The following is a 21,137-nucleotide window of genomic DNA, read 5'->3' on the forward strand; positions in this document are numbered from 1 at the left end:
GAAAATGGTAATCATAAAAGAAGGTTGGTGATATATGAATAACCAAGGTTGAAAAGCACAGGATTGTGGGAAAAAAGACAGCAAGAATAATGGAAAAATACTAGATGTAGCAGACCTATATTTAGAATTTGATTCTTAAATATATATATATATATACAATTCCCATAAGTTTAAGTGTGGGCTAAAGTTCATCATTTTCAGTAGATACATCTTTAAAAGGCTTTATAAAAGGTAGTTTTAAAAAATGATTTCTAATTTCTTGAGCTTTTATTTCTGCTGTAGTTTGTTTTAATAGATACTTTACATTTTTTTCATTCTTTATGTCATTAGAACAGGTTAATTACCTCTACAAAATGTTAGAGCATTTTATGAACAAAGTATAAATAATTATGTATTTAAAATGTCAGTATTCTGGAAATGTTGTAAATTTTTGCCTTATACATGAGATAATAGCTGGGGAGATGATGTCTACTTTTTGTGCTTCACTCTCTACAAGAATCTATAACTTACTAATTTTTTTAAATATTAGTAATGGATTGCATAAACAAATGAAACTTACTATTCTTATGCAACACGCAAATGGTAGTAATGTCAAACCTGAATTTATAGCCAAATCAATTCTCAATTTTGAATTTATTTTTTTAGTTAACTAAAATATTTGTCATAAAAGCATACTTCCCTTATACACTTTCAGAATGAAATTCTTAGCAAGCATGTTTGACAAAACTTGTTCACTGAGTTATTGCCCATTAACTTTTTTGTGCCTGTTCTTTTAGTAGGGCACACACTGTGAATTAATTGTTTTATATTTTCCTCTAGGATAGAAACAGTACATGATTGCAGAAGGCAGCATTCTAGAGTTTTGGCTGCCTAGAAAGTAACTTGTTAGCTTTCACTAGTTTTTAGATATTAAGATGTTCAGGCTGAGCATGGTGACTCATGCCTGTAATCCCAGGACTTTGGGAGGCCGAGGCAGGTGGATCACGAGGTCAGGAGATGGAGACTGTTCTGGCTAACATGGCAAAACTCCATCTCTACTAAAAATTTGAAAAATTAGCTGGGTGTGGTGGCGTGCACCTGTAGTCCTAGCCACTTGGAAGGCTGAGGCAAGAGAATCACTTGAACCCGGGAGGCAGAGATCAGCTCACTGCACTCCAGCCTTGGGGATAGAGCAAGACTCATCTCAAAAACATACAAAAAAAGATGTTCAGAGGATACCATTTCAGGAATTAAAATGCAGTCTAGAAGAATTCATTGCCTCACTTTTACTCATTATTGTTTACATGGTTTGAGGGAACCATGCTAAGTATTGTACTTGTATTAACACATGTAATTCTCACAACTGCTCTATGAGGAAGATACTTCTTTCCACCCCCATTTTGAAGCTGAGAAAACAGGCTTGGAGAGTTGAAAAATCATGCCCACGTCATACAGCTAAGAAATGACAAGGCTAGGAATTTGACCCAGGGATCCTGGCTTCAGGGCTTAGTGCTATTATGTTGTGGTCTATGGATTTTCACTTAAGATTCTAAATGAATCAATATTTCTTCCTCTGCTTTTTTATCTAGTGGGTTTCTTCTATCACCAGATTTCAGAATTACCAAACTATAACTCATTTGAGTTTTTGAGGGACCAGGATTGGTCCTGATGCCATGAGTTTTGTCTATCAGGTGTATTTCCCTGAGTCCAAATCACTACTGATTATAAGACAGCTATTGGCTGGGTGCAGTGGCTCACGCCTGTAATCCAAGCACTTTGGGAGGCTGAAGCAGGTGGATCACGAGGTCAGGAGTTCAAGACCATCCTGGTCCTGCTAACATGGTGAAACCCTGTCTCTATTAAAAATACAAAAATTAGCCAGGCATGGTGGCATGTACCTGTAATCCCAGCTACTAGGAGGATTGTTTGAACCTGGGAGGCAGAGGTTGTAGTGAGCTGAGATCGTACCACTACACTCCAGCCTGGGGGACAGAGCAAGACTTTATCTCAAAAAAAAAAAAAAAGACAGCTATTTGGGGGATAAATATATTCGTTGATTATAAAATCTCTTCTGACTTGGGAAATTTTAACATGTGGTGGGAAAGTGCCTCTTAGAATTAAGGAACTGTAGTAAATCCCCAGAGCCCAGAGTTCTCCGTCTCTGGATGATTGAAGCAAATGGTTTGAATAAGGGTGTGCCGACTCTAAGGTTCTAGTATTATTTGATTCTATTAGGTAGAGTGTTTGTTAGGAGAGAGACACCAACTTTACACCCTGAACAAATATTTATTTGGTTCTGTGTGCTGGGAAACAATATGTGAATAAAACATATAAACATCTCTGCCCTCCTACAGCAGATTGGACTAGGTCATGAAGGACCAGGCACATACCAGTTTCATCCCTAAGTCTGGCCCTCATTCAGGATGGCTTCTGAAGCTCCAGCCAGAGCAGCCAGATAACAGAAGACATGGTGGCAGAGGGTTCAGAGAAGGGGATCATTCGAAGGAGAGTTTTTTCAGCTGCTTCTAATACTCAGCCGTGTTTGGAAACAAATACTAAAACATTCCAGATTATCTGTTTGTTTAGCAGGCGAGCTGGGACATGAGCCCACGTATGTCTCTCATTCTTAGGCCAGAACACTTTCCTCCATGCCTGAGAAAATTCATATTCCATTCCCCACCTGCAGTAAGCCTGACCAGATGTCTGGAGAGCCGTTCTTAAACTGAATTCAGTATGTTGGATGGAATCAAATGGAAAGGACTACTCACTCCTGCCAAAGGGGCTATGAAACCACACAAACACATCTATCCAGAAACTGCCCATGGCTCTTTATGGGTATAGCACAACTGCTTTATCATAAATGAAAGGAACCAGTAGACTGAATCTATAGGAATTGCCTCCCCTTTGGGAGGTACTATGAGGTGGGTCATACGAGACCCCTCCATTTCATATGACCCACCTCACCACACCCCCCACCCCATCTCCTTCTCCAGCTGAGGATCCCACAGTCTCCTAAGATGTAAAATTTAAGTTATTTTGAAATGGGCTCTTACTTAGAACTCCACAAAACAGTTTCAGTGGCATTCTTGGGGTTGTCTTAGAAGACTCTTGAAGATCTTTGTTCTTTCCTATTTTTCTTCACCTAGAACCATCATGTAGATGTATAAATTTGATCTGTATGCTATGCTATAGTACAGTTGCTATAGTCAGTTGTATTTGAATTAATAAAAAATTATCAGGCAAAAAAAAAAAAAAGGTCAGTCTGTTTCACCACAAAAAGAAATTCTTAAGAAATGGATATATATTTTTAAATGGCAGTCTGTGAGTGTCTAACATTTCAGAGTGATTGGCACTTCTGTTATTTACTTAAATCTTATTGGCAAAACTTAGCATGTAGCCAGGCTAGCTCTGAAAAGCTTGGAAATATTGTGGGTGGGAGTGTGCCTAACCAAAACAAAGAGAAAATAGGAAAATAGATGGTGCTATGTTCCTTGAGTTGTAGGTCTTAGGCTGAAACTTTGACTTTTTCCCCAGTATTACTGATATTTTAAAAAATGTTACAAAATCAGCTGTAGTATTGCAGTTACATCAAATTGACTTAAACAAAAATAGAGTTTGGTTGGCCCTTACAAAGTCACTGTCCATGGTTAGTCCAGGGCTATTATGGCTTCAGGGATGGTTTGATCCAGGTGCTCAATGCCATATAAACATTGGCTCCCTCTTTCTTCTTCCTTCTCCTTAGTCCTCTGTTCTTTCGTTACTGTTTCCTTCAGTTTGCCTTTCTTCTTAGATAGATACAGGAAATTCCAGATTTATATCCTACCAGGGTTTCAAACCTTAGTATAAGGTTTTAGCCTAATAGTTTTAGCCTAATAGTTTCAGTTAAAGACATAAGGATGACTCTTACTGGATTGTCTTGGGCCACAAACATATTTCTCAGTTGGTCTCTGACCAGAAGGATGGATTTCCTGCTTGGCCAAGCTCATACTTCCATGTCTGGTGGTAGTGGCAACACCATAACCTCGTGAGCTGAAAGTGAAGGAGGATGGATCTTCGAGGTTAAATCAGGTACTTTACCAAACGAGTGGGACAGGATGCTGGGCAGCTATAAATGCCATGTTGCCACCATAAATCATTACTGCTATGTGTAAAGTTGCCTATGACAGGTGCACCCATTCACTGCTCCTTAGATCACAGTTTGTACTTTTGTCTTGATTTCAACACAATGTTGGAAACTTTCCATCTTGGTTGATGTGTCCTAGACATGCAGTAATTGTTAAATGATGGTGGTCTAAGGCTTTTGAATCTTCTCTGATCTGCTATAATGTTGTCTAGAAAAACAGCCAGAGCATGCCCTGTGATTGGGACTATTATTTGAGTACAAATAGAAGGGCTTTCTACTTTTAAAAAGTTCCTTCCAATTACTTTCACACTCATGTCTGAATTCTCTGATTACTTTGTCATTGTGTTGGATTTTTTCAACATTGCTTTTTCTTTTAAAATACTCTGAGTGGAGCATCTTGCCATGCCATATTAATTACTTTCAGGGATGAATTTTTCAAAACCCTTTAAAACATGGCAGTTAGATGTGAATGGGATTCCATAGTTGGACAGAGTAAGCAAGAATTCTAGAGTACAGTCTAGTGGAAGGAAGCTGGATATGAAAAACAGAAAACTTGAGTGTGGGGCACTTCAACTTTATCTGCTTTATAACCTTTCAATGGTCTGGCTCTCAGAGGCGATTTCTTTGAAAGGAACTGAGTGTTAGGAGTGTGCCAACCCATAGCAGCATCTGTGGAAAATGGAGATCAGTCATGGTCATAAAATGAGGAAATGGCAAAAGTCATATCCTGGGTTTAAAATATCTTTTAGTAAGAGCTTGATATTCCTCTTAGTTGGAGTATATAGAAGTGGGAAACATTTTGGTTAAAAAAAAAAATTAAAAAAATCTGCTAGTGAAAATTGCCTGGAAGAACATTGTTCATATATTACAGAGGTCTCTAAACATTTTCGATCCTTTTTCCTAGTTAATTTTTTTCAAGAAAACCTCAACACATTTTTATTTGATTTATAAATTATATATATGTGCCACTCTACTAATATATTATACCATATGTACAAAAATAAAAAATAAAAAAGATAATATAAAATATATATAAAGAAATGTTTTAATTTTTTCTTCCTGGACCCAGGTTGTCATTTTTGGTATGGATTTTTGGAGAGTATTGATATATTGAGAACCTTATTAAGGTACTCTTTGATTTTTATCTAATCATTCATTGAGATTAGTCTTTCCTAGTACCTACTGAAGGTCCAGCTTAAACAAAAAAGTGGAGAATCCCAAATGAATATGAAACATCTCCCATGTTTAGCAGCAAATTGGAGTCTAAGTGTTAGAAAGAAAAGACCTCAGATTTTAACTTACATGTGATTGGTGGTTCTTAATTTTTAGAAAGCTTTTCTCCTTTTGTACTGTGAAATGTACAAAGCTCTGGAGATAGGAGCATTGTCTGTTTCAGACACTATGATACCTTGCATGTCTAGCAGCATCTGGCCTTTCAAAAGCATTTTCCTGGGGCATGCAGGCTGTGTTTTGCAAGCCTTTGTATTTTCTCTATGCCAAAGACCTGGAGTATTTATTATCTGAGCAGCTAATGTTACCCTTAAAAAGGTGGAATCTTGGCAGATCTTCTTTCTTTTTCTTGTCAACTAAAACCCAAGTTAGGTGTTGATGGAAGTCCAGAAGATCTCAGTGTGAAGCCAAACTGTGATATCTGGTACTTTCATATTTACATGGGTTACACTCCCAGCTATTTTAAGTACGAGGGATGATATAGTTTCTTATTAGTATTTTCTTCCGCCATACACAGTGAAAAAGTCATCCTGAATCACTTTGGAAGGAATGGAAAGTTTGAGATAACAGAAGTGCCAGTCACTCTGAAATGTTAGACACCTAGACTACCATTTAAAAAAAAAATAGCCATTTATTAACTCTGATTTTTTCAGTAGGTAGCACTTTCAATAGATTCTTAAGAATTTCTTTTTGCTGGTGGAATAGACTGGTTGGGGGTAGTTCCTGTAGATTCAACCTATCGGTTTCTTTCATATATGATAAAGTAGTTGTGCTGTTGGAAGGGCTATTGGAAGTGTCTGGATAGATGTTTTTGTTCTGTCTTATAGCTTGTTTGACAGGAGTAAGTAGTCCTTCCCCTTCTATCCCATACAACATGTTGAATTGAGCATCAGAGGGACTCTTCAGACCTCTGGGAAGGCTAATTGGAGGTAAGAAATGAAATGTGAATTTTCTCAGACATGGAAGAAAGTATTCTGGTCTAAGAATTAGAGATATGGGTTCATGTCCCAGCTCAACTATGCAAATTGGTGATCCTGGGTATTTTACTATTAGCTTCCAAACATGGGAATCAGCCAAGTGTCAGAATCAGCTGCAGAATTTTTGTAGACATATTGATTCCTGGGCCTTACCTAAACAAATCAGAATTTCCAGGAATGAGCCTGGGCATTTCTATTTGAGGCAAAGTTCTCAGCTAATTTTTTTTTTTTTCAGCTAGCCTTTTGCATTTTGAAACTCCTGTAGCTTAACCCATCCATGACATAGCTTTCTCCTGTGCACAGGAGGTTAATACTGTTGAACCTTCCTGTGTCTCTGCTGTGCATAAATAAACCACTGTGCTTCTTCCTGGACATAAATAAATTGTACATCAGTGCAAGTGAGTACTAGGCTTTGAGCTCTGTCAACCAAATGACTATAATGAAGATTATTTTTTTATTGCAAAAATGGTATAATTCTTACTTTATGGCTCTTGAGAGATTTGCAGAACAAATGGTCTTCTCTCTCCATCCCTGCAAAAGGTTCTTGAGTTCTGTCATTTAAATAGATATTGCCTAAACTTTACAAGACATATCTTCTGTGGTCCAAACTTGCACATAGGCATATGAAAAGTAGATTCCTTGTATCCAAAAGAAGCAGCATGTTCATGGTTTAATATTATTATTTTTACTACTAATTTTTGAACTGTGTTCCAGTTTATTGGACCGTGTTTCAGTCGTTGTGCTAAGCTTTTTATATCTATTAAAAATTTTAATCCTCACCACACTGCTGAGAGGCAGATGTATTGCAAAGTGCAGAGTAGATTAACTGGGTCACAGTCACAGGTTACTGCACAGAGCTGGAATCTACCTGAGCAGGGGAAGACAGGAAATGCAAAGAAAAGTATAGCGGTTCCTTCAGCATCTCCAGGTTTCTACTGAGACCAGAGTACTACCTTAGAGGACTGTGATATTGAGACCAAAGACCAGTACCTATGAGATAATAAGAGTATTGGCATCACTGTCAAAGGTGAGGGTTGGGTAGACAGATATTTGGATGCTGCGGCATTGAATTTAATGGAATTTCTGATATTGTTAAGTGTCTGATGAAGATAGTAGAATAAACCATTGGGATTTAGTTTATGCCAGGTAGTTCAGAGCCCATGTCCAATACACCTGTACCATCATAGAGAAGAGGGAGGCTTTGAAGGTTCCAGCCGCTGTGCTGAGCACTTTAATTTAGTGAACATTAACTGACCCAATCCCTGCAGCACATTAAAGTGTTGGGTTTTGGAAAAGCCCAGAGAGGTCAAGTGGCTCATTAAAGGTCATGCTGCTCAGCAGTGACTGAGCTAGCACTTGAGTCCAATCAGTGGCCGTCCTCCTTGAGCTCTTGTTGACTAATTCCAAGTTCTCAGGGGAGTTTCATGCCTGGCTTCAGTGATGCCAGTACATGCCAGTAAAGGCATTTGTCTCTCTGCCGATTGGCTTTCAAAGGGTGCTTTCTGATGGTGAGATGCACACCTTCCCACGTGGAACTGGATCAGAGTTCTGTAATCTAAGTAATTGACTTAATTTTAAGGCATCTCAAAAGAATTATGTGACTGTGGCATTAAACCCTATGAGATTAGAAACCAGGTATTCTCAGCACCTGGCAATAACTATTTGTTGAATAAATGACCTTTCCATAATCTGATTAAAAGGAATCAGACTCATGGAATTAGGATTATCTAGCAAAGATTCAGCTTCCTGGCCTGGGATGAGTTCAGTTAGTTTTTAAAATTAAATACATTTGGACATCTCTCCTTGTGTATCATTAGTAGGTTTAGCATTACGTCCTTATTTTAAAAAATAAGCGTTGTTGCCACTCGTAAGGTTCTCACATAAACCTCAATTTGGTGCTTAAGACATTGTGCTCATTTGTCCTGCTAACATGACATGCAGATATCATCATTTTTGTCTAGAAGGTGATAATTGCAGATTCAGTTACTTCTAAGAGAAAGAGATGTTTAGAAGATTGAGAGCAAAGCTGAGAATCTGGGAGTCATCTTTAACAACGTGGAAATATCCCGCAGGGAGTGTGTGCCATGAGGCGACTCTAATGTTTCCTTTGCACTTCTGGGCTTTTTGGGGGAAGATTTATTAAAACACTGTCAATTAGCTGAGCTGTGCTATATTTATAGAAATATAAAACATATATTTGTTGTATTTTTAGTGGGGTTTCTTTTTATTTATACTGGTCTACTTCATACATTTTTTTTTTTTTAGAAAGGGTATTTCAGAAAATGCTTTCAGCGATGTTGTTGTCGACTTTCACGTATGAAGCCTTAGTGCGGTTGATAACTAGAAATTTTAATTTAAGATGTCTGAAGAATGCTTTACTGTTAATTGAAAGGATTTTTTCCCCAGTATCACAGCCAATGACTCGTCTTGAGCAGCTAATTAGTGCGATTATTCCACAGCTGCATTTGCTACAGCACAAAGGTTTGCTCCTGTTTTTATCAAAAGGATCAGTCTCTCTGGGAATGTTTTAACCTGACAGGCTTTGAATAGTAAGGCTGCTTATTTATTTATTTATTTATTTTTAGATAACCGTCCCCCCTTAACCCCCACCATGCCCCTCATCACAGCTCTCCTTCTTTTCTTGGCTTAGGAGGGTACACTTGAGCTTTGAACACATACTCTAAAGTGGGAAAATATATTTTCTTTTTATGCTCTTTTTGTGAGCTGTATCAAGTGAATAGATATTTTGAGTAGAGTAACAGCCAGATGCCCTTAATATGTGGATGAGTATATGATATTAAATAATAAGCAAGGTATTAACATTGTTCGATTTGTGTGTGTGTGTGTGTAGAAAATGTAGGAAAACATGAAGGAAAGAGAAATTGTGTTTTCTGGAATGCTGAGCACTTCCAAGAGTGCCGATGTGCTGGATACAGCCACCACTTTCCCATCATATTGTCAAAATGTTGTCTATGTTGGATTCTGTCTCCTTCCTTCTAGCCAAATGGTGATTTTGATCACTCAAGTCTTTTCTTCATGTTCTTAAATTAGTATCTAGAGGCATATATTCTGCCATTGAAAAAATACTATGATTTTAGGGGAGAAAATGATAGAAAAATAAAATTACCTGTAATTCTGTTCTCACTCTGGCAACTGTAATGATCTTTACACATTCCTTACTAATCATTTTGCATATTTGTATACATGCATTTTAAATTAGAATGTAAATATACTTTTGAACCCTACTTTTAAATTTACTCTTGCAGCATACATTTCCCACTTTGCTCTGTAGTTGTGCAATTTAAAGAATAAATAGGTAGTATTTTATTGACTTCATGTATGATAATATACTAAACCATTCTCATAATCTGGGGCAAATTTTTGATGATTCAAATATTTTCCAGTTTGTAAAGAGCTTTATAATATCAGTTGTTGCAAGTTTAAGTTATTAGGAAAATTGTCTATCACAACATTTCTGAATCAAATTGTATGAACAATTTTTCAGCTTTTTGGTAATGTTGTTTTAATATATACAAGCAATGGTGTAGAGTAACATTATCCTTACACTTGTCATGGGCAGTTTGTTTAAAAACAAACAAGTAAGCTAAAAACCTTGGATCTTATCTTAAATCTTATTTTGTACCTGGCTTTTCTAAATTCATTATATTGTGTAGTTTTATTCATGTCAGTAAATATATTTTTGCACTGTTTTGAATGGCTGCATCATGTTACATTATGATTCTCTGACAATTTACTGAACTGATTTCCTGTTGTGAAAATAAGTGAACTGTTAAATTGTTATTGTGTAGTTTTTCTGGGATAGTGTGAGGGTAGAACCAACACTTCTTCATTCCCTAGCATTTTGTTACCTTCAGAGTTTGAAGTTTTTGTCTTTAAGGAGTTCATGAAGAAGGTCAATGATATTAGGGCTTTATTTTACCTTGTATTGGAAAATAAAAGATAATACTAGAGTTTACACTCAGGGAAGGATGTTCAAAGTATAAATACTTACCTTGAAGCATGACTTTCTCAAGAGTGAATATTTTCTCAAATGTTCCTTTTCTTCTGTTCCAGGTGCTAAGGCTTTGAACTGTTGACGTAAACAGAGATGTTAAAAAAAAAACACACACACACGTAAAGAGAAATAAACAATGAAACATTTTCTAGATATAATAATAGTGAAAGCAAACATTTGTTGAGGCAGTGCTATATGGTACTCACTATTCTAGGGGATTTATGTGCCTTGCTTTATTTGATCCCCCAAATCCCTAGGAAGTAGGGCTTTAAAATATACATGATGCAATAGAAATTTTAAAAGAACACCTCTCACCTTTATAAATGGTAAGTGGGTAGAAAACTATTGTTATCCTTCTTTTCCAGATATGGTAACCAAGGCAGAGAGAGGTTTAATAACTTGATATCATATTTAGGAAAACCATATTTAGGAAAATTAGGAAGTCTTTTCTTTTTAATTTGTGAGTAGAGTTTCAGCATTTTTAATAATTTTGGGTAGAGTGAATACCAAAACCATTAGAAGTAGTCCTCATGGGGAATGCACAGAGAACACATAGTAACAAAGTAGAGGGCATGCCAAAGTGAATCAGAAGAAAAGACGGCACAAAGAAAACCAGGCAGAGAAGTATTGGCTTGTCAGACCAGCTTGTCTTCTGCCCCCTTGCCCAAAGACTGAGGTCGAGTTCAGTGTTAACATTCTGGCCCAAGTGCTTCCTTCATTAATTATTTTTACTTCACATATCTTAGAAAAGTTTCCTCTTGGCAAAGCTCACCTTTGTTTTAATCAATTCCTTGTTAGTAAACATTTTAGTCATCTTCAAAGAACTTAGATAACATGTAGGAGTAGTTATTTGGTTAGATTCAGTTGTACAAAAAAGCAAATCAAGCAATTTATTTTTAAATGTGGAAATTTGGGTGCCATTAAGATGCTTTGCTTCTTGGCAGTGCATATGGCGGCGCTATATTTGGTGGTGATGAGTAGTGTGCAGCATAAAATGTCAAAAAAAAAAAAAAATTAAGCCGCCTGATAAAAATGCCTAGATGCAATCAAGCTGACTTATTTTAATTCAACTACTAATGACTTAAATCCTGTCACCTCTTGATTTTCAATTATGTGGAGTACCATTCCGTGACTTGATTATATTTGCACAGACTCATTTTATAGTTTGGTGCAATTTAGGATACCCCAAAGTGCAAATGGAGGGTCTCATTAGGAAACTAAATGTATGCCTTTTGGTTTTCCCACAGCAGTTCCGCGGAGCATCCTGGGGCCTCCAAGCCTCCGATAAGCTCCTCCAGTATGACATCACGCATCTTGCTACGCCAGCAACTCATGCGTGAGCAGATGCAGGAGCAGGAGCGAAGGGAGCAGCAGCAGAAGCTGCAGGCGGCCCAGTTCATGCAACAGAGAGTGCCTGTGAATCAGACACCAGCCATAAACGTCAGTGTGCCCACCACCCTTCCCTCTGCCACCCAGGTGCCGATGGAAGTCCTTAAGGTATGTGAGTGTCGCTCTGGTTGGTTAGACCAAACTCTCTTCTATTTTCCATTTGCTAGGTGTTCTGTATATCTGAATGTGTATTTCCGTTAGAGTGGCCCATCAGAATTATATTTGAAAGCTCCAACTCCCTTAATTTTTACATGGCTTTACATTTTAAAAGAAGGATGCAAACGCATTGTAACTGTAATAGTAACCCTCAATAAATGGTGGGAAAGAGTCAATGTTCCATGAGAAATTGCAAGTAGGAATACGTGTTTGTTGTAATGACATCTGTCTTTGGGAAAGTTTCAAAACATAAGAGTTATCTGAGATCGGCCCCTTCTAATAACTTGTGTATCTTAAATATTTTTTCTTAAATACCTTCCATAGCCACTCTTTAATTTTCTTTTTATTTAATATGTAATATTGGTTGTAGAATCTGACTCTTTTAGAAAGCTCTTCAGATATAAGACTGAAGAAGAGCTTTCTGAGCTTTAATAACCAGACTACATAATCCTTTTACTGAAGTGAGCTGTCTGCTTTGGGTCTCTTTGATTTCTTGCTAGAGTAGAAACTGCAGGAGCTTGTTAGCATCATTCTGTTAGGGACATATAGCTTCCTAATTACTAGGGAAAATTGTAACAAGTCTAAGAATAGAATTCCATCTTACACATGTGTCTTCCACATCACATAGGGAGGTACTCCTTGTTTAAGGATAAACATTTCAGTTTTTAAATATGACTGATTCAAGGAAAGTTGAAAGTAGGGGAACTTCCTTATTTTTATTTTTTTAATTTTATTATTTACTCACCTAATTGATTCATTCCGAAAAGTCTCAAGTGTTACTGTTCATTAAACAATGTGAACTTTACAGGCCGGTGATTCATTATTAGTTTTTGCATTCGTTCATGTGCACAGAAAAAACATCTCCCACTATTTAAAGTTTACTATTAAAGTAAATAGAGAGACGATGTGTTATAATCAGGAATCAATCTGTGAACCTTACCAGGAAGTAGGAAAGAGGTTCTTTAAAAAACAAATCAAGAGTCAGTTATGTTTTAGTTGCGAAGACTTTAAATGTGGTGATGATGAAATAATGGAACTCGGATGAAGAAACCAACTGAAATTGGGTTAGGGCAAAAAAGATCCAAATGGTTTAGCATAAAATTTTACTCTAATGTGATTGTTTGAAATTCTGAATATGGCCACAATTAATGGATTTTTTCCCCTTTTTTTAACTCCTCAATTAACCCAAGATTTTCTCTTTGGAATTGATGACGCATTGAATCTTTCTGTTTTGCTTGCATGAAAATTGATGATCACTATTTGAGTTTTTATAAATTTAAGTATTATTTAAGATTTAAGTTGTTGTCTCATGTCTGCAGGAGTGTAATTGTTTTGTGTATACCTTAGGTTATTTAAAATTTTATGAGTTAAATAGTATAAGATGTGGAGAAATATGTCTATTTTATTTATCATGATAGTTTACTTTTTAAATTTCAAGGGCAAATTTTGGAAGAGTTGATGTGGATTTGGGCTAGTAGTGGTTCACATCCAATTGAAGGTAATGTTTGATACCATGTTAAAGTATATTTATTAAAATTAGTATTCCTGTTAAGGCAGCTACGACTGATAGAAAGGAAATTACTCAAATGAAAATGTGTTGAAACATCATTTTCTGATTATCTTAAAAATGTGCATAATTTCTAAATGTTTTTATCACTTTATATTAGTTTTGAAAATGATTAAAATTGAAATCTACATTAAGTTGTTTGAATAACGTAACAATTTTTTTATGTGTTGCTGTGTCCTGGTAACACTGGATTGAGCTGCAATCCCTAACTTAGGTATGCCAGAAAAATGTCCAAAGTTAAAGCACAAATAAATCGTTACAACTGGAAGACAGACTCTAACTAAAAATAAGTATTTGGTAAATTTCTCTTTTATATTGAATATAGTTCATGTCTGTTTAACTTTTGCTTTTTTATACTTCAGTTAAATAATTATTGGCATAACTATATGGTTAAGTTTGATAGTGATTTAGGCAAATTTTAGTATCCTTAAATTAAGAAACAAATAAGAATATATTATTTCACTAAGGTAATATTTTAAGAAAACAAAATAACATTTTAAAAGAATATCATATAAGTGATTGCTTCAGATACTTAAAGACTAAGGACTTTATAGAAATAGTTGGCAGTTTCAAAATTTTGTGTATAAAAGTATTATGAAACATTATAGAAAGATACGTGATAGAAAGGTGGTTATTTTTTTCTTTTTTATAGTTTTCAAATCATAAGCATAGTTTTATGAAGTAAATGGTTAATAGCAAAACAGTTAATATGCTTAATCTTAGACCATTTAATTCTCCATGAATATATATTTTCAAAGAATGGTAATACCACATATACAAATTGAGTGCATTATGATACAGATTATATTGAATAAGTATTTTCTCATAGAATAGCCTGAGCAAATTCATTTAATTTTTAAAGTTTTAAAGTGCTGAAACAGAACATACCTACTTCTCAGTGGAGGTAGATGTATGCAGTTAGTCACACTAACATGCACTAAAGAATCTGGTTAAATCTCTCCATCTCCCAACTTGTTTATAAGAAACTGAGAGAAGAAAGGTCACAGTTTAGTTTTCATACCCGCCCAAAGTTAAGTTACTAACATTCTACTGTCTGGATGAATGACTAATTTCAAAAAGCTAAAGCAATGTTTTCAGGTTAATCCCTTTCTTTGACAGAGTTAAATTTAAAATATGAAGCTTTATAAGGCATGTTTAAAAATTACTGACATCTGGTAAACTTAGGACTAGTCAGATTTGGGGTTAGAGGTAGAAAATCTGCATCACTAATTCTTCAACACATGGTCGTTATGCAGTGAGTAAGTTCATGAATCTTTGTAGGATTAGCCTCTGGTTTCTATATTGATTTAATAATATATGAATTTTTCTCCACATTGATTTTCATTTTGGTGGACATGGAATGATTAGTCTTATTGCTATATATTTACATAGCAAAGATATTCTCCACGTTTCTTAGGAACAATCTTACCCAATTGGGTATTGTAATTTAAGGATGCTCTTTTACCGTAAATTAACCAACACCTGGAGTGCATAATGCATTTTTTTGTAGTGGGAATACACTTTGTATTTTGAATTGTGAATTAACAACAACAAAAAAAAGTCATCAAGAACCATTAATGGAATCAGTTTCTTCCACAAGTGGGTTTTGTTGACATGCAAGTAATACAAACCTGAAGTTTGAAATTTGATGTAGCTTTTTTTCATAAAATAAAAAAGAGTAACTGTGAACAGACCTGTAGACCAGTTCAGCCTTATTGCTAAAGCATCATGGTACAAACCACCGAGTTAATCATTTGCATAGGCATCATGCATCTGTTTTCATGGTTTTGTCTCTCTGACATTGATGAATTATAAAAACACTTGGTTGCTCTCATCCTGGACTGACAAGTTCATCAGGATTTCTTCCCCCACTATCTCCCAACATGGACTCTGACAGTTGATAGCTTCAAAACATTAGTTTACAGCTTGAAAATGTTTCTCTGTTCAGAAATCTGAAGGGAGTTGCCAAGGATTCCCCACTACCACTCTCTCTCCTTCCTTTCCTTTCACCTTGAAATTTAAAATTTCAAAGGCAAAGGCAAAGTGTCTTCTCTGGAACAGATTGTCCATTGAATTTTTCTGTTCTGCTTAAGAGAAAGGTTACGTGCATTTTAAAAAGAAAAGATTTTTTTTTATTACTTTAGGGTATTTCTCAAGTACTTTGAAGAAATTTATTTTTAAATTCTCCCTTTTCTCCAAATCATCTCAAGAGTTGGGCAAATTGCTCTGTAATTAGTGATGATGCTTGCTGTTTGTCAAATACAGAAGCACTTTTTCTGGGCTCCTCTACATTGTAAACTAAATTTACTTGGGTGTTTATTTGGTGGTTATCTCATCAAAGTTGCCTCTTATTTGGATTCAGATTCTAGCGAAGTGGGCTGGGAGTCCTGCTCCTTGTCACCCTGTTTCAAGAACTGACATTCCACATTTCACTAGTGAGTGGAAGAGTTGATGACTGAACTGCTGGTCTTTGCAAATTATGGAATCTGCATGGAGTAGAATTTTCAAGGTGTGATTTATTTTTTAGGTAGAACACAGAAACATGAAAATGTGTGTGTGGAGTTACAGGTGGATTGGTGGGCTACAGATTGGCAGAAGGGACTTCTCCCACAACCTACCCTTAGATTTTGTTTCAGATTTATTTAGCCAGGAATACAGATCCTAAATAGCACCACAGTGGCTGCAAGAAGCCAGAACAGATATAGTTTGTCTCGGATCAGCTTGCCTTGGTCCCTTCAGTTAGGGGATCCCTTGCTAGAGGTGTTATTCTCACAAGATGAAGACCTGCTGTGTCTGAGATTTCTTCTAATAGCACAATCCATTCACACATGGGCCAGCATACACTTATGTCCCCTATAGTGTGACTTACACAAACAACCTGTCAGCCTTGATTTCAAGGATCATTCATAAATATTGGTTCCTTTTGTTTTTGAATCAATGTTGGTGTTTCAGGGAGAGAAAGGGACTCAGATTTCAGGTTCTACAAACAACTCTTCATCCTCCCAGAAACCTCATTTCCCTGCAGAATCTGAATCATTCAGTGTCACACAAAAGGTAATTTTCTCTCTCTTTAAAACTCATGTTATTGATTTTTTTAAGTTGCAGACAATACTTGTTAACTTTTAACAGATTTAAACAGTGCAGCAAAATAATTCAATATCTTACCCTGCCTACCACCACCTCCCTTCCATCATGTTCCCTGGAAGGAACTGCAGTTAACAGTCTAGGGTGCAGCCTTCCTGATATTTTCTGTTTTCCAACCCTGTCACCAATTGCCTTTTATAGGAGTGAGGTCTGAAGAAATATATTAGGCGGGTTTTGTCAGGTAGATATAAACCCTTTATTTTTCTTTGTTCATGTTTGCAAACAGAAAAAAAGAAATATAATTTATTTTCCTTCTGGGTTGTCTCTAACTTTGAGAATCCTGCTTCAAGCTCCAGTCTTCCCCATGTGGAGTAAGGACTTCTCACTCTGTGTCTGGAGAGCAGTTTGATTGGTTCAGTGTACAGGCGTATACCAGCTTGCACGGCACCGAGTGGCTGTCCTTTTGCTCCCAGGCTGCTTTATAAACACTTGTGGGTGAGGATTTGGTGATCTCAGGGCTGGCATAAGAAAGTGCTCCACAGAGTTGTCTTACTTGGTAAAGTCAAACTTAACACAGGCTCAGTAGTGCAAGAATCACAGTAAGTGCTTGTAGATTAATGTTGGACTTGGTTTTTCTGTCTGCACTGCTTTTAGTGGCTAGTAGCTAGTAATGAAATGTTGGCTGAAGAAAGTCATCTTTGCTTAAATTTTTAGGTTTCATCTACTTAAAAGAGCAGACCCATGGGACCAACTATCTGAAACAAAATATTCAGCCTTTACACAGCTAAGCCTATGAATTAATCCCAGTTTCTGAAAACATTGACGTTTCAGCTCTCATTACAAGTTTATTTGGCAATATTGGTACAAAATGGAAATGATTCCTCCCTTTATGACTACAAGGGCATTTTCATGTAACTGAAGGGTTTTGTACAACAGAATCTGGGTGTGATTTTATCAGGTTGTGGGTAAGGCCTGATGTACCTGGTGGATACCTGACTAGTAGCTAGCTACAAAATGCTGGCTGACATGCAGCATGGTGCCCCCTCTTTAAGTAGGAGAATCTTTGCCATCTTCTCCATGAGCCTCTTTGCAGTCATTAAATTCATCCCTTGGGTTCCCGTGAGAAGAGACACCTGTTCGTCTCCTCCTTGTTTTCTCCTGTTATAGGAGGCTATACTGATAAGTACAGTCTCCTTTCATTTACAGTTCTCATAATTCCATACTGCTGGAGGTGGAGGTAGTATCGTAAGGAAGATATTAAGGTCTGGGGCCTAGAAGTGAGGGCTAAAAATTGGAGTGGGCCTAGTGTCATCTGGCTCGGTAATTCCTTTTTTTTTTTTTTTTTTTTTTTTTTGAGACCGAGACTCGCTCTGTCACCCAGGCTGGAGTGCAGTGGTGTGATCTTGGCTCACTACAACTCCTGCCTTCTGGGTTCAAGTGATCCTCCTGCCTCAGACTCCTGAGTGGCTGGGATTACAGGCACCCGTGACAATGCCTGGCTAATTTTTGTATTTTTAATAGAGACAGGGTTTCACCATGTTGGTCAGGCTGGCCGGTTTCAAACTCCTGACCTTGTGATCTTTCCACCTGGACCACCTAAAGTGCTGGAATTACAGGCATGAGCCACCACGCCCAGCCAGTAATTTCTTTTTTAATATGATGAGACCAGTAGAGCATTCATCCTCAACAGGGGTAGAATCACTTCCCACAGTAGGGCAAAAATGGATTGCTGGAGGACAAAAAAGTCTTAGATGTTACAATGGTTTATAAACTTCCAAAGCCCCAGTACAAAAACAGATAAACAGTATATATGTCTTTTAAAATTTCATAGTGATGGGGATGAAGGAGAAACAATTAGGGGAAAAATGTCTAAAAAGGTGTTTTATTGAGATACTAATGAATAAAAGATTGAGAAACATTCCTGCAGGGGAACCAGCATCTTTCCCAACCTTTTGTGTTTTGCTTAGGGACCATTTATGGAGGCTCCTGTAGATGTGATGCCTATATTTCGGCTAGTCTGTATCTCTCCAGGAGAACTGTTAAAAGAACAGTCATGATCAGCATGTGCCAGTGTTGAGCTTTACCTGTATTGACTAATTTAATCTCACCATTGCTCTGTGAGATAGTTATTATTAGCATCCCCATTTTATAGATGCAGGAACTATCACAAAGGGTTCAAGTAAGTTACCAGAAAGTCACCCAAGTAAGTGATGCAGTCAGGATTTGAACTCATGCAGTTGAACTCCATGGGCCACTAGTGGTACTACCTCTCCTGGAGGAAGTGACCTGAGAAACGTTAGGAGGGAGAGATAGCAATGTTCAGCCTCTCAAAGGACACAGTAGCTTGGGGCTTGTAGCAAATGTTTACTACAGAGCTTCAAGCCATACCTTAAACTTTTAAGGAATTACTGATGTGAATGTGATGCTACCTAAAGCACCTTGGAGGAAGAAAGACAATTGTGCCTTCTTGACTACATGGACATTAATTATAGGATGTATTAGATGGTGGGATGAACACTTCATGTCTTTTAGCTCATTTATTCTTTTTACTAAAAAAAGGAAACAAGTACGATAAGACTCATTTTCCAGATAGGGAAACTGAGGCATAGAGGATTATCACTGGCCCTAGGTTACATAGACTCCACACGCTACCTTATTTACTTATAACCACACATCCTACTGTCACCTATATTTTCTTTGGGGCTTAGGAGATTCTGTAAACATTTCTGAAGAATCACTAGTAACAGAATATATTAGAGCAAAATGGGAGGTGAAAGAGAAACTATAGAGGAGCCTCACAGGCTTAACAGAAAGATACATGATCTTAAACATTTGAATTAGTAAGGGGCTTCCTTATTAAATAGTTAAAATATCCTCATGAGTCTCCACAATATGCCAGATGAAAGAACTGGATGTGTTTTTATTATATAAAAAGACTTCCTGTATACATTGGCCCCCATGGTAATTTATGCTTTAGTGATAGTCATCATTATGGGTTAAAAAGCACTACAGTGAAAGTTTCTGTAACAACATGCAAAAATAATTACTCAAGTCACTTATATTCTAAAGATCTTGATGGTTCAGGCTATTACAATTCATATGCTTGATAGTTCTGAGTATTTCACTAACATATTTGTATTGTTATTTTTGAAATAATTCGGTAAACTCAGACACTTTTGATATCAGTTTTCTTCTGAAATTATGATTGGATTTTTGTTTTTTCTTTCCCCCATATGCCCTGTAATATTAGAGCTCTTGCCATATTTTAGCACTTAACAACTGGAACTTCAGTTCTGGCTGTTTTTCTATTTGCTTTTAAGTAAATGTCTGTGGTAATAAATCTTATATTACTATATTGAAGGATTATGAGTCTCTTTCACAAATATTGCTTACTTAATCCCAACAATTAAAGAAAGGACTTAGCTTTGAAAGGCCACTAAGTTTGAAAGATCCTTTAATAAGTATGCTTTTGAACAGAGACTGTGGACATGTGTAAGCAAAATCTAATTTTAACTTTGTTTTACTAAAATCAGTGAGTGTGATCTGTGTTAAAAATATGTAAATATGTACAGTGTCTTCACTCAAGCTTATAACTGCAATCAGTACTAGAATATTGGCTCTTGCCCTGAATGTGTCTCTTTTTATTGACTTCCTTGAGGATAAGTTTGAACTTAAAAAAAATTTAGCTCCAGATAATATACCAGTTATTCAGATCTTATTTATAAAATTAGGCTTTTTTTTTTTTGTTTAGTAATTTATAACTTTATGAAAAGGAAATGAATCAAAATTGGAGCATATGAATCAGGTAAAGCAGGGGGGCTGTTAAAGGAGAGAATGGTCTTAAAAAAGGAATTGTTTTAATTACTCTTTTAAAAAATAGGGAATATCCTAGAAAAGGGTCTAGATGAATCTATACCATTGTTTCTACCAGCTGTCTCTGGAATGAGTATTGGGATTGGACGTGTTGGTGGTCAAAGGCTTTATGATTATTATTATGATTTTTTCTAGGAGTGCATATGCATGCATTCTTTATGTAAAGTGATATCTCTAATGTATTTTATTTAAGAGTCACCCAAAACTTTTTGAGCAGCACAGTTCTTCTGTCAGGTGAGTTTACTAGACTTAGACACATTATGTAACTCTAGTGGTCTTTCCTAGAAGAAAGATAACAAGGTGTAGGGATCCTGAAAATTAAAAGTGAGCAAAAGGATTTGAATCACCCGATCGGGAAATAATTTTTAAAAGTAGTTAAGAGGCCCAAAGTGAAAAGCAAAATTCAGATTTCTAATACCTTACTACCATGCATAACTCTGTTGTAATCTCCCCTGTTGGCCCTGGGTTTTGTATAATTAAAATTAAGGGGCTGGAAATTTTGTTGAGACTTAATTGGAAGTGACAAACCAGAGACATTCCTGCTGGTTAGGAAAGGCTTAAGAAATTCTTATTGGCTAAATTACAAATATGTAACATTTTTTCTGAACACTGCATGGTAGTTCAGACTGCCTAAAGGTGACAAGATTAGCCCTGTTTTTCTAATGAAGTAGTAAAAATTAGATTAATAAGTACCAGGCAAAGAACCTTTTCTTTTTTTTCTGTCTTTCTTTTCTTTCTTTCTTT

The 21,137-nt window shown here is 36.4% G+C and overlaps 1 protein-coding gene across 11 annotated transcripts in view; it reads left to right on the forward strand.

Moving 5' to 3' along the window:
- MITF (melanocyte inducing transcription factor) overlaps positions 1-21,137 on the forward strand; it is a 222,923-nt gene that overhangs the window by 127,175 nt on the left and 74,611 nt on the right. For 9 of the 11 annotated variants that reach the window (XM_017542787.2, XM_017542788.2, XM_017542793.2 and 6 more), the window contains exon 2: positions 11,572-11,821. In XM_017542787.2, coding sequence (XP_017398276.1) covers positions 11,572-11,821 — 250 coding nt within the window. The remainder of the gene's footprint in view (positions 1-11,571; positions 11,822-21,137) is intronic. The other 2 variants (XM_037743569.1, XM_037743570.1) reach the window with 1 other exon arrangement.

Source organism: Cebus imitator, unplaced genomic scaffold (genome assembly GCF_001604975.1).
Source record: "Cebus imitator isolate Cc_AM_T3 unplaced genomic scaffold, Cebus_imitator-1.0 Scaffold147, whole genome shotgun sequence".
Taxonomy (NCBI): Eukaryota; Metazoa; Chordata; class Mammalia; order Primates; family Cebidae; genus Cebus; species Cebus imitator.